An 11,669-nucleotide genomic window follows, 5' to 3' on the forward strand; every position below is an offset into this window, starting at 1 on the left:
AAAAAGAGATTCACAAAATTAAAAAATGTTCCAAAAAAAGAAAAAAAGTTCACCGCTTCAAAAATTGTTCGTTGATTCAAAATATGTTCACAAATTTGAAAAATGTTGATGCATTTCAAAAAGAATGTTTGTCAAAACAAAAAAGTTCATGAAGTTCACCCTAATTTCAAAAAATTGTTGAGTGTTCTGTTCACCTGCTTTCAGTTCTTCGTCAGCTGCGAAGAACCTGATGCTTGTGCAGAGTGTCTCGCTTTTCTTTTTTTTAAACTAAAGCGTTGTGTTTGTGTGTGCATGTATCAGCTTTCAGTACATTTATTTACTTGTTGGGTTGTATAATATTTTGAATCCCTTTCTGTGTTGTTCGAAGTTGAAAACTCTAGAGAGATTGTAAAGAAAGGATTTCGGTGGCAGCAGCCCACGGGACTGATGACCGTATAAAAATCAGGTATGGCTCTGGGTCTGGTACATACATACATACATACTAGATAATAATGCTCCTAGTAACAGACACCATATAAAAATCAAGTATGGCTCTGGCTCTGGGTCAAGTGCTTTTGAAGTCACTTGGTGTGCAGCAACTATAAAAAGCGTCTCAGAACAAGTTGCCGTGACATGAAACAACCCAAGTAAACAGTAAAAAGGGACAGAACTCTTCAGACAGCACAGCATCAACACATGATATTTCCAAAATTTTCAACTGATGAGAAACAGCAAAAAATTACCAGCTTTGCTTTTACATACAACACCTAATGCCTCAGGCTTGCGTTGCGCTCTCACAGGTAACAACAGCTACTCCCAACCCACGTAACGTAAACTTTCTCCCAGCAAGGCCAATAATTTACAACTGTAATTTGAGCATACAGATTTGCATTTGTTGTTTGCACCCTGTCGGTGACCCAAAGACGTCGTTTCTCGTTCAGCTCCTCCTAGCCTTGCCTTGCCTCATCAGCCTCATGCATCCCCATGCAACGCCCTCACCACCGTGATGCGACCATGCATAGAAAGAAAAGAATCACCATCTGCTCTCACATGAGCCACCCTTCATCCTCACCGCTGCTGAAGGACTCGATCATGTCACCACTCTCATCCCCATCCCCGCCACCCATCATCTCAAGTAGCCCCCCTCCCACATCAAAGTCGCCTTCCTCATCATCGTCATCGTTTTCATCCCCACTGTCCATATCCTCCTCGTCCTCATCGTCACCGCCATCATCACCGCTGCTGTTACTTGGATCATCCTCAGAATCCGTGTCCCCAAGCCCTAAATCGGTCCCGAGGAGGACATCCACGTCCGAGTCGTCGTCATCATCATCCTCATCCTCCGTGTCCCCTCCATCCTCCGGGTCCGAGTCATCATCAGTTGGTCGTTTCCTGCCAACTTCGAATATGCGAGCAGAGGAGAACATCTCGTCAGGATCGTCCATGGCAACAACTCCAAGAAGGGAATCATTGGGCTCAGTAGCAAGGTCGAGGACGCCACGGTCTATTTGGACGGTTGCAATGTCTGCGTAGGTGACAGCATCGATCGTGCGGAATGCAGGGAACAGGGGGTGTCTGACCCTGCGCGTGTTGATGGATGATGTTACATCCTCAAGGTTACGCCTGAGGATGGCATAGATAACATCACCACTTCCATTGAATTTAATTACTGTCTGGTCCAGGGAAGGGACACTCCTCAGAAGCTTAAACTTTCTCAGATCCCACACCTCTGAATTTAGGATCACCTGCAAAACAATGTAAACAGGAATGAGAAGATGTGCACAGTAGAAACAAATTCCCCCAAAAACAACAGAGTAAAGGAAGATTTTACAGTGACGTTCAGGAAACCAAATTTATTCACAGCAGTATTCCATCAAAACAAGTACGGTCATACACTTCTGAACTTGCACCAACTTAAAAATAAGCAATCAAATGCTGAACATCCTATTTGACACAAATACTATAAGAAAGTACTCTTGTGCGTCGTTCCCGAGCCATGTCATATTTTTTTACACTTTTCAGTGCATGTAAACCTACAGGCGATAAACATCTGACTACCATGCTTCTCTTACTATGCTTAGGCATTCTTGCAGTATAAATGGCACAGTGGCTCAGTTGGAATAGACTTCAGCTGGTCATGTTGTTGAACTTAACAGTAAATTTTATTGTTTTAAGCAAAGGCCAACAAGTTTGCTCAGAAGATCTCACACCACACTTGATTGGACTTGTGTCGGCTCTAACTTGTTAGTGTAGAATCCCAGAAACACAAATAGTGCATCCAAAATATATGCCTAAATGTAACTTCGTGAGTATAATAGAATAACTTAATTTCCATCTAAGACTGTTGTGGTTTGAGAACGACAAACTGACACAAACGTCATGGCAAGAAAAGTGGTGGCCTAGTGAGGGCAAAAATGTATGCCCTGATACAAGTTTGAAGGAATATAAATTGAAAGAATAATCAATTACTGCAGTCAAAGAAAAAGATTACCTCGTTTCCAGCTGGATGAAAGCCACCGCCACAATAGTCTGTGAACTGGTCAAACTGATGGATAGGAGTGGGACTTCGTCTATCCCACAGGACCCCGTTCCACAGCAACATATCATCTGAAGGACTGAAATGTATAATGGGTTGTACACCCCGGCCTGAACCTGGGAGGCTGGAGTTATCAGGAAGCTGCATATCAACATTATGCGTCTGGACATCATACAATAGAACCGCCCGGTGATTTGCATCCGTAGAAAGGCCGGCAAATAAAGTCCCAGCATGGTTAAACCTGGCAGCTTTGCAGTTATCAAATGTGTGCAAAGGCCCCGTATGCAGTGAGAAAGCATCAAAGAGCTTAACCTCATCTATGCTAGATGAGAGAATCAGCTCAGTTCCACCAACAGATGTTGAATCCACCATAGTAACAAGATTCTGGTGACAAGTGTGCGTCTCTATGAGATTTGCAAGGTTGCTGTCAAATATTCTTAATTCACCACTATGGTTCCCAGCCGCCACCCTTGATGCACCTCCAATAAAAGTCATGCAAGTCAACAGCGAGGCCTCATCACGGCAAACACGGCATGGCTTGAACCTGCTGTATATAAATTGGCGATCCCTGCGGGGCACTTTGATCCCGCTAAACTCCCTGTTTATCTCACGGCTTCCCATGCGAGCAGTTACATTTGCTGGTGCACTAATGCTGCGGCTAGGCTCAGGGCAAACATGAGGGTGCAGCAGAGAGACTGGCGGCAAAGTTGTTATTGGAGCAGGACATTGGCGGTGTTGATGTTTCAAATATTGTACAACCAATGAGTCGAGCGTCATGCGCTCCGAAGTTCCTGTTTGTTGATCATTTAAACCAAGATGTGGTGTGCCTGTTACCACTCCAGGTGTGCATTGAGAATCTTCAAAGTTCTCAGTGGAAATGTTGTTGAAGTTTGTCCTTCCTGGATGAAATGCTGCAGTAGGAGAATCCACTGCCACAGAGAGGCCTCTGCGAGTAGGAGCAGGAGTTTGGAACACAGGAGATTGGGATGCTTGATCCATTATTGCAGGGCGCTTTGCTGCTGATGCAGAACTAAACTCCATATCCGCAAGCTTCCTCTTAAGTGGCAAGGGCATTGGTGTTTTATGCGATGTCTCCACATCTCCAGTATTGCCAGCAGAGGCAGAGCAAGTCATACCGTCCACATTTCCGGCAGGTACAGGACTTTTCAGGCTATTGCTTGCTCTATTACCAGAAAACGAAACAAAGGGTTGATTTCGTTTAGAGAAACTGGATGAGAATACCAGTGCCTTCTTCTTAGATGAAGGCACAACAGAATCTGATCGTTGGCCAGCTTGATCTGCAGCAATCATTGTTTTGTCGGACAGAAATCCCTGAACACGGCCAGAAGGCCACTGTTGTTGAACTTGAACAGATGATGGTTCCAGGGCAGCGGGCTGGTGGACAGGTAGCACTGCAGCAGTTGATGGCAAAGGTGCAAGGTCAGCCTCCTTCTGCAACATGGCAGCAGTAGCAGCCAAACCAGATCCAAGGAGATGTTCATGTATCAGTTGCATCAGTTCCCTACACACAAAAGAAAAGCAAATGTAGGATCCTGAAGCTGGAAAAGTAACTAAAAAGGAAAATATCACACGAAGTCAAACCTGGAATGGTAAGAGACAGGAGTAGCAGCTGCTATGCCAGCTCGCTCAATGCGCTTCAACGCTGGAGCAGCAGCATCAGTTGCTAAGGTTGTTTCTTTACCAGAATTAGTCAAGACCTATCAGGAGGAAAAAAACATTCATTTAGCTCATCTTTCCCATTTCAGTTGTGCAAATTCAAACCACAGTATGTTAGGCACGCATTAAAATCTTAAATTAGGTTAGTCTATCACATAAACATCCCACTGGAAGCAAGCATAACTGGATAACGTCAAAGGACCACAAGTTGTACTCCCACATCAGCACTACTTTTACCTTTTATAAGCATGCTTGATTATACAATATCCATAGTAACCAAGGAATATCAAACAGATAAAACAAGCAGTGTGCTCATTGACTTGATGAACAGCAAAATACCAGCAAAAAACTCAACAAATATTAAATCTTGGGCAACTCAAAGTAACACAATACAATATGTGTTCCTTACCGCAATGAGCTCAATTGCCACTTGGGTCAGTTCATTTAGCCATCTTGCATTATCACCTCCAGATGACTGGGTACTCGTATCACGAATCAGTTCTGATAATTTCTTCCCTACCTGAAATAACATGTTAATAATTAAGTTACTGACCTAGGAGGCACATCCGCAAAAACAAAGTTGCCCAGGAATAGGAGACGTCTAAAGAGATGATAAAAGAAGGATATCAGAGAGGGGCAGTTTGCCAGCCCTATTATCACAACAAAGAATAGGCTTGGTTGCCACTCACTCCCTTTCATCTCATGGCATTTTTCACACAGACAAAGGAAGAGAAATTGAGGGAGAAAGGGCAAGGTGAACATGTTTAGCCAACTATCCCATGATTTAGTTTGAATAAGTAGTGTTCAACCTTTGTAAGACAGCAATACCTCATTAACTACACTACTAATTCTGTAGTGGACTTACATTTCGAAACAAAGGCAAGAGGGGGGAAGGGATAGACCCCTATATGTGAAACAGAGGGAGTAGTCGCTAGCAGTTGCTCATTATTGAGATTGTAGTCATACAATAGTAAGATAAAGTTTCTACAGGTCATAGCTAGAGCATGAAAAGAAGCGCAGTGATCTGATGTCCACGATACCTGGAGCTTCGTCAGTATATGTGCAATAGCATCGTCTCTAGCCAAGCCAAGCAGTACACGACAGGCAAGGGCTCGAATAGGATCAATAGCCAAAGGATGTGTAACCATCCGAGTGCCAAGAAGCTGCAAAAGGATCTTTATACCATTATTGGCTCTGACTACTTCTCGAGCTTGGCGATAAGCTTGTTCCAATTGAGCAGCAAGACCAGGACCCCCAGCTCCTACACCTAGCGATATTCTCTTGTCACCAACAACTCCAGATGACACAACAGGTGTGCCATCACCATATCGTTCCCGAGATTCACTTTGGTTCGCTGCAACATTTCTTTCTGAAGTGCTTTTTTCAGCATTCCTGTCTCTGCTCTCTGAATAACTTCCTGCAGGTTGCTGATTAACAGCTGAGGACGGCTTGTTGCTGATCGATGGAGGGGGGCATACAAGATTGACAAGCACATTCAATGCTGGACAAATCACCTAATGCACAAAGGATGGTAAAAGGATACATTATTTGGAAGAATTTCAGCAAGGCAAATACTGTTGGATTTGTAAAGCTTTGTTAATGCATAGCTTGAGAAGGAAAAACACACCTCAGGATCAACATAGCCAACAACACTGTTTGCTATATCTAGTATAACAGCCATACCAATACGGTTGTTAGTTAATGTAGCATGCACCATCAATTTGCGGCTGTGTGGCATAAGAGTTATGATGTGAAGAACTCCAAATGCATACTGAGCCAAGTCATGAAGATACCGATCAGCAGGTAGACTCTGAAACAGATTGTTGTAAATCAAATCAGCTTAACTGCAAACATTGTATTACTCAAGAGGAAGTAGAAAAGAGAAACAATACCATATTTTTACCTGGCATAATTCTAGCAGGATAATATGACCATTAGAGGCCAAAAATTTATCCATCACGGGCCAGCGAGCTCTTACGAGAGCAGGTCCTAACTTTCTGTCCCGCTGGACCTGACGAAAAATAGCATCCATAGCCTCGTTGCCGATGTCAAAAGGTTTGTAACCAGCTCTTGCACTGGAAGTATTCCGAGCAATACTACGGATACTCTTGCTTGGCCGGATGGAATCAACAAGCTGAAGGAGATGAGCTCTAAAATATTGCCGTAGTGCAACACATGAATGATACGCGACCTGCTTTTCTGACTGAGTCAGAATTTCAGCAGGCGATCGGTCATTCCCTTGATTCACGTTGGAGGATCCTAATGCTCCAGAGTTACCACCCGACCTTACGGATGCAGCAACTTGTAATATATTCAGAAGTTTTTGCATCCCATCCTGTGCATCAAATGAATCCAGAACAGCTTTGAACACAAATGCAGCAGCAAAGAATATGGCTGCATTTTTTCTAGCTGCATCTTGTGGGCATTCTAAGAGTTGCAGCGCTAGTTCAACCACATTGTTGAGTGTGTCAGGTGAAAGCGCACAAACACGTTCCATGGTAGACTGCAAGAACAGAGGATGCTTAGCAATAAGATAAATGAACGGTCAAGCGAAACCATGAACAGATCAACAGAATGCATGACCAGCCAGTTTAGGTTTCTATGTTTACCTGGAGAGAACCGAAAGTAAACAAGCATGCAGACAGAGCAGTGTATGTCTGAGTAATCTTAGGGACAGAGAGGATCTTCTGAATACCACCCCGGTCAACAAATAGCGCAGCAAATTTCCGGTGTGCGGCCAGGGCACAAATCAATCTAAGAATTTCATGAAGTAGTGAAACGTGGCCACATCCCTCCTGGTCTTTGATTCCCCGTTGCAGCAATGCGAGGCAAACATCAACACCTTTTTCATGAAGAACAGGACCCAAAGCTTCAACGTACTCTCCCAGATACTGCAAGCACAAAATGCTATATTTTTCCCTAAGTAGCAAGAGCTGCTCCTGGTCAATGATAACAAAATCTTCCAGATCCTGGTCCTCACTAATTTTCACAGCTTCTTCAACAACATGCTCCTCATTAACCTGGTCAGAGCTTCTGCAATACCAAACAAAACTCAGAAAAGGAACAATAATATAATGAAATAAGACGACACAAACACACAGACACACACAGAGAGGATGTGTTTCTTCCATTACCTTGAGACGCTAGTGGACATGGCAGCATCGACTACAGTAGCTGCAGCTTTCTCAGCAGCTAATACAACGGCATCGCCACTATTTTCACTCTTCCAAGCCTTCAAAAACACAGCGTGTCAAAAGTTACTAACATATAATGAAGCAGAAAATGAATCAGTGTCAAGTATAAGTATTCCTATTTTGGGAGGTCCAGAGATGTCGTATTCCATACCTCTAAAGCAGCAGATTTCACAAGCTCAGCAGCAGCATCACCTGCTGCTTTGACAGCTTCCTCAGGAGCATTCGCTGATCTGGCTTCCGCTTCTGCAGCTCTCACTGCCTTCAAAACAATGTCAGTTATATCCCTCAAGCCGATAATGCAATCCCTGAACCGGTCCTCATACTCTTCTTTAGAAATACTAAGAATATCAGACTCGGGGGCTGCAGAGCTATTGTTCAAATCGATTGCTTTCTTTGGGTCCTCGACCTTAGCCGCATTCTTTTCTTTGCTAGTCCGACTTCCCATTCTCAATCCTGTTGGCGATAAAGGTGTCCGTTCACTTTCAGGCAAGCCTTCGCCTGTTTTGATTTTCCCTCTTAGTCGAGATCCTGTACGGCTGAACTTTCTCTTCAAGAGTTCATCTCTCAGGCTTTCACCTGCAGGATACTTTTCCCCATCGACTGACTTTGCATCAAAAGGATCCATTGTAGAATCAACATCATCACGTAGCAGGTAACCAGTGTCATCCATCCCCTGTTCTCCGTGTGCTTGCCTCATCCCAACATCACGATCAAACTGTTTTTCCAAAGTTGGGTCAGTCGATATTCCATCTCCAGCCCTTGTTCCGTCCAGTATAGAACTGTCTTGAAGCAATCGTACTTTGCCCCTATTCTCATCTCTACCCCGAGGATGCTTGGTATCCAGTGGAAGATTGGCATCTTTCTCTGAAGATGTGGCATCACCAAAGACTCGTATTCGCAGAAAACGCATGAGCTTGGCTGATACTCCCATGTTCAAGACATCTTCTACCAAACGCCCACCACTGGCAAAAGAACAAAATGCAACAATCAGATTACTGATAACAGAAAGGCTGATGAAGAAAAGAAGAATGCTATAAGATCTCGTATTGGTAAGACATGACAGTACCCATACAACGCCATCGAGAGCAACCCAATAGCATATGTTCTCATCATCTCAGTATCTGTGGGTTTTTTACCACTTCCTAGATGCTTCCAATCACATTCATCCGATGCTTCACCATCTTCCTTTATCCAGGATTTTATATTTTCTAGGGTAGCATCTTCAAAAGGATGAGAAAACTGAGGCTGAGGACACAAACACGCGTGAAGTTAACAGAATGTAGTGTAGGAAACAGAAGAAGATTGAAGTATGATCGCAATGCAAAAGAGTGTGCATGCATGAAGGGAGGGAGGTAGGGGCGGTAAGCTAACCGAAAATGCATCCTGGATGCTTAGGAGCAGCCTAGCAGAAGCACAGCGTACTGGCAAAGGGTACGATGTATCTGACAAGAACTTAGAAAACACTAGGTCGTAGAAATCATCATTCTCCTGCAGACACGGTTGAGGCAGCAACGATTAATCTCAGCAATAAACAGGTAAGACTCAGGTTATTAGGGCGATGGACGCAGAAAAGAAGCAGAAGACGCACCCTGATCAAACTCGCCAGCTTGCCTATAATATGGGAGCCCCTTGTGTTTGTGTTATTGAAGGACGGATCACTAGCGCATTCCTGCAGGTGTCTGAAGGGGACATAGACATGGTAATGATGAGCGAAAAGAGAAATATTAGGAGCAATGTGATTCACCAAAAACATTATGAGCTATACATCTCGATCAAGCACGAGGCTCCATACTGTAAACCACATAGCAGATTTTCCCTGTGGTAAAATCAAACAAGTGCTAGTTCATAGATGTTACTAAAACAGAGTACCATCTAAAGGCAAGCCTCAAACTGAGTGTGCTCAAACTTGCCTAGACTAACTGAGGCAAGCAATCCATCTTTCATATACAGCAACTTCCTAGTTCATCAATGTTATTCGAACAGAGCACCATCTAAAGGAATTTATAAAGAGCAATGTGACTATGTGCTACAAGCCTACAAATCTCAATCAAGCAGGTGCCTTCATATATATACTTACTGTGGATTATATAGAAAGCACAGAGATTAAACTTGCACCAGGTTCTGAAAACCTCAACAACATATCACCGATTTTGCCGAGATCAAATCAGACAAAAATACAGGGTCTACATGGTCAACCCCAACTGCTTTGTACGCATGATGACACACTGGCAAGCACACGACAGTAGTATTATTTTCTGTTTTTTATTTATCAACCACTAGACTCCACTCCCCTCGCTGGACTTGACTTGCACAGCCATTCCATCTTTTATGCCTTTCTTCACTACATGAGCTTCCTAGGCCGCAAGCAAACGGTACAAATGCCATATGAACAGAACAATAACTATTATTAAGACATTGCAAGAACACTACGGTTTTGCCAGGCGAGAGGAACAAGCGGTGGCAGGGGCGTGGGGAGCGGATGGAAGCCCTAGTACAGAAACCAATCAATCGATCGATCAATCCAGCAAAGGGGGCGGCGGCGGGGCGGAGCCGAATTTTGCTAACGGCGGGACGGAAGAAGGGAGAGTACCTGGCCTCCTGGTCCTCGCATATGGTGGCGAGGGTGTGGATGAGGCGCGGGTTGGGGTTGCTCTCCTGCTCGACGACGCGGGAGATCAGGGCCTGCGCGCGGTCGAGCAGCGCGTCCTCCGCGGCCTCCTGCTCCGCGTCGGGCGCCTCCGTCTCCTCCTCGTCGTCCTCCTCGTCCTCCGGCTCGGCGGCGGCGGGGTCGGCCGCCGGCTGCTCGGGCTCCATGGGCGCGGGCGGGGTCGAGCGGCGAGGCGGCGGGGGTGGGGGCGGGGTAGGGTTAGGGTTGCGTGGGGGTAGCGGCGGCGGTAATGGTGGCGGGCGAGAGAGAAAGGGAGGAGGAAGAAGGGAAGAGGAAAGGCGAGGTGGCGTTGCGGCGCGGCTCGGCGCAGGTCGGGGAGCCGGGCACGGAACTTTCTAGCGACCAGGGCCAGGTTTTCCCTTCCCTTCTCGCTCGCGGGCCATGGGCTCTGCGCAGGCCCGAAGTCTCTCGGGGCCGGGTGCGTGCAGGCCCAGCAGCAACGTCTTCCACACAGACTTTGCTGCTGCGTTCAAGACGTTCGCACACTCCCACCTTTCTCAGGTTCCTGTCTCAAAAAAAAAACATTTCTCAGGTTCCGACAAGTAACGCAATATATGTGTACAACCTGCTAGTTTTCTTTTTTTTTCATAGATTCGTTTATTTAAAATATTTCATTTATTAAACCGTGCGTCCACATTGCGAACCATTTTTATCATTGGATTTCTAGCATCGAGATCTTCGAAACTGTATCCCACGTTGATATGTTTTGACAAAAAATAAATTCCACGCAAAACATGTGCCTACATCGGTGACTCTCGAGGAATCAAACCAATGCCTCCATGAGAAAAAAATATGTGCCTTTCCCGGAAGCAAACCAGTGCTTCCACGAGAAGCAAATCAGTGTCTCTCACAGAAAAACACATTTTTTTCTCACCAAAACCTAAGAAAATCAAAAATTCAAAAAGAAACCAAAAAACATCTAATACCCAAAAACACATACAGAAAAATATTAAAAAAACACAAGGTAACGTCTAGCACGCGACACATGGCAACTGCTGAAAACACGCCAAGTGACGCGCTCTCTGCCCACAAAAATGACTCTTATTATGGGGCTCCTACTAGGGGTACACTTTGGTTAGTTGCTCCCATACTTCAATCATTTGAAAAAAATTATGTATCCCATCTCTCCCTCACGCGAGGATAGCTACTATCTAAAAAAAACGAGAGGATCGTTGGTACCGCTCAAAAAGAAAAACAAGGATCGTTGTTCCTCAAAAGAACAAGGATCGTTGGTTTTTCTTTTAAGTTCGCTATTTCTTAATGTTACTGGCATGCCACTGGTTTTATACAGTTTAGAAAAAAAAAGTGCACACAAAAAAACTAAAAATTATGAATTCAAAAAAACCGTGCAATCTTGACTTTTTTTGAGGATTCCGGCTGCTTTCATAAAAGTTCAAGAATTTGAAAACAATCACAAGTTTCATGCATTTGAAAGAAATTTGTGGGTTTGAAAAAATTTCCTAAAATTAAAAGAATTTCATGAATTTGAGAAAACTTTGCGGGTTTCAAAAAAGTTCTCGAAGTTGCAAAAAAATTGTGAATTCGAAAAAAAAGTCACAATGAATGGGAAAAATTACAAAAGTCACTAATTTGAGAAAAAGATCAAGAACTTGAA

General features: G+C 44.3%; 1 protein-coding gene across 1 annotated transcript; it reads right to left on the reverse strand.

Annotated features, from left to right (window-relative positions):
- Positions 1 to 676: 676 nt before the first annotated feature.
- Positions 677 to 10,374, reverse strand: DCAF1 (DDB1-CUL4 associated factor 1). Its single transcript, XM_048704058.2, has 14 exons — positions 9,977 to 10,374; positions 8,975 to 9,065; positions 8,758 to 8,874; positions 8,453 to 8,631; positions 7,538 to 8,348; positions 7,327 to 7,424; positions 6,802 to 7,225; positions 6,096 to 6,695; positions 5,820 to 6,002; positions 5,233 to 5,706; positions 4,602 to 4,712; positions 4,118 to 4,233; positions 2,471 to 4,037; positions 677 to 1,724 (listed from the first exon to the last, which is right to left on the reverse strand). Exons 1-14 carry the CDS (start codon positions 10,198 to 10,200, stop codon positions 1,026 to 1,028), a joined length of 5,694 nt encoding a protein of 1,897 aa, XP_048560015.1. The 5' UTR covers positions 10,201 to 10,374; the 3' UTR covers positions 677 to 1,025.
- Between the last annotated feature and the right edge of the window lie 1,295 nt (positions 10,375 to 11,669).

The sequence above is a fragment of the Triticum urartu genome, chromosome 2A (genome assembly GCF_056163025.1).
Source record: "Triticum urartu cultivar PI428250 chromosome 2A, HENAU_Tu73, whole genome shotgun sequence".
Taxonomy (NCBI): Eukaryota; Viridiplantae; Streptophyta; class Magnoliopsida; order Poales; family Poaceae; genus Triticum; species Triticum urartu.

Bases quoted from the DNA above. Each gene is read 5' to 3' on its own strand.
- DCAF1 (XM_048704058.2), bottom strand. From the start codon at position 10,200: ATGGAGCCCGAGCAGCCGGCGGCCGACCCCGCCGCCGCCGAGCCGGAG. The intron at 9,066-9,976 runs GTACTCTCCCTT...TGTCCCCTTCAG, and splicing joins TGCGAGGACCAGGAGGCCAG to ACACCTGCAGGAATGCGCTA. The intron at 7,425-7,537 runs GTATGGAATACG...GTGTTTTTGAAG, and splicing joins TGAAATCTGCTGCTTTAGAG to GCTTGGAAGAGTGAAAATAG.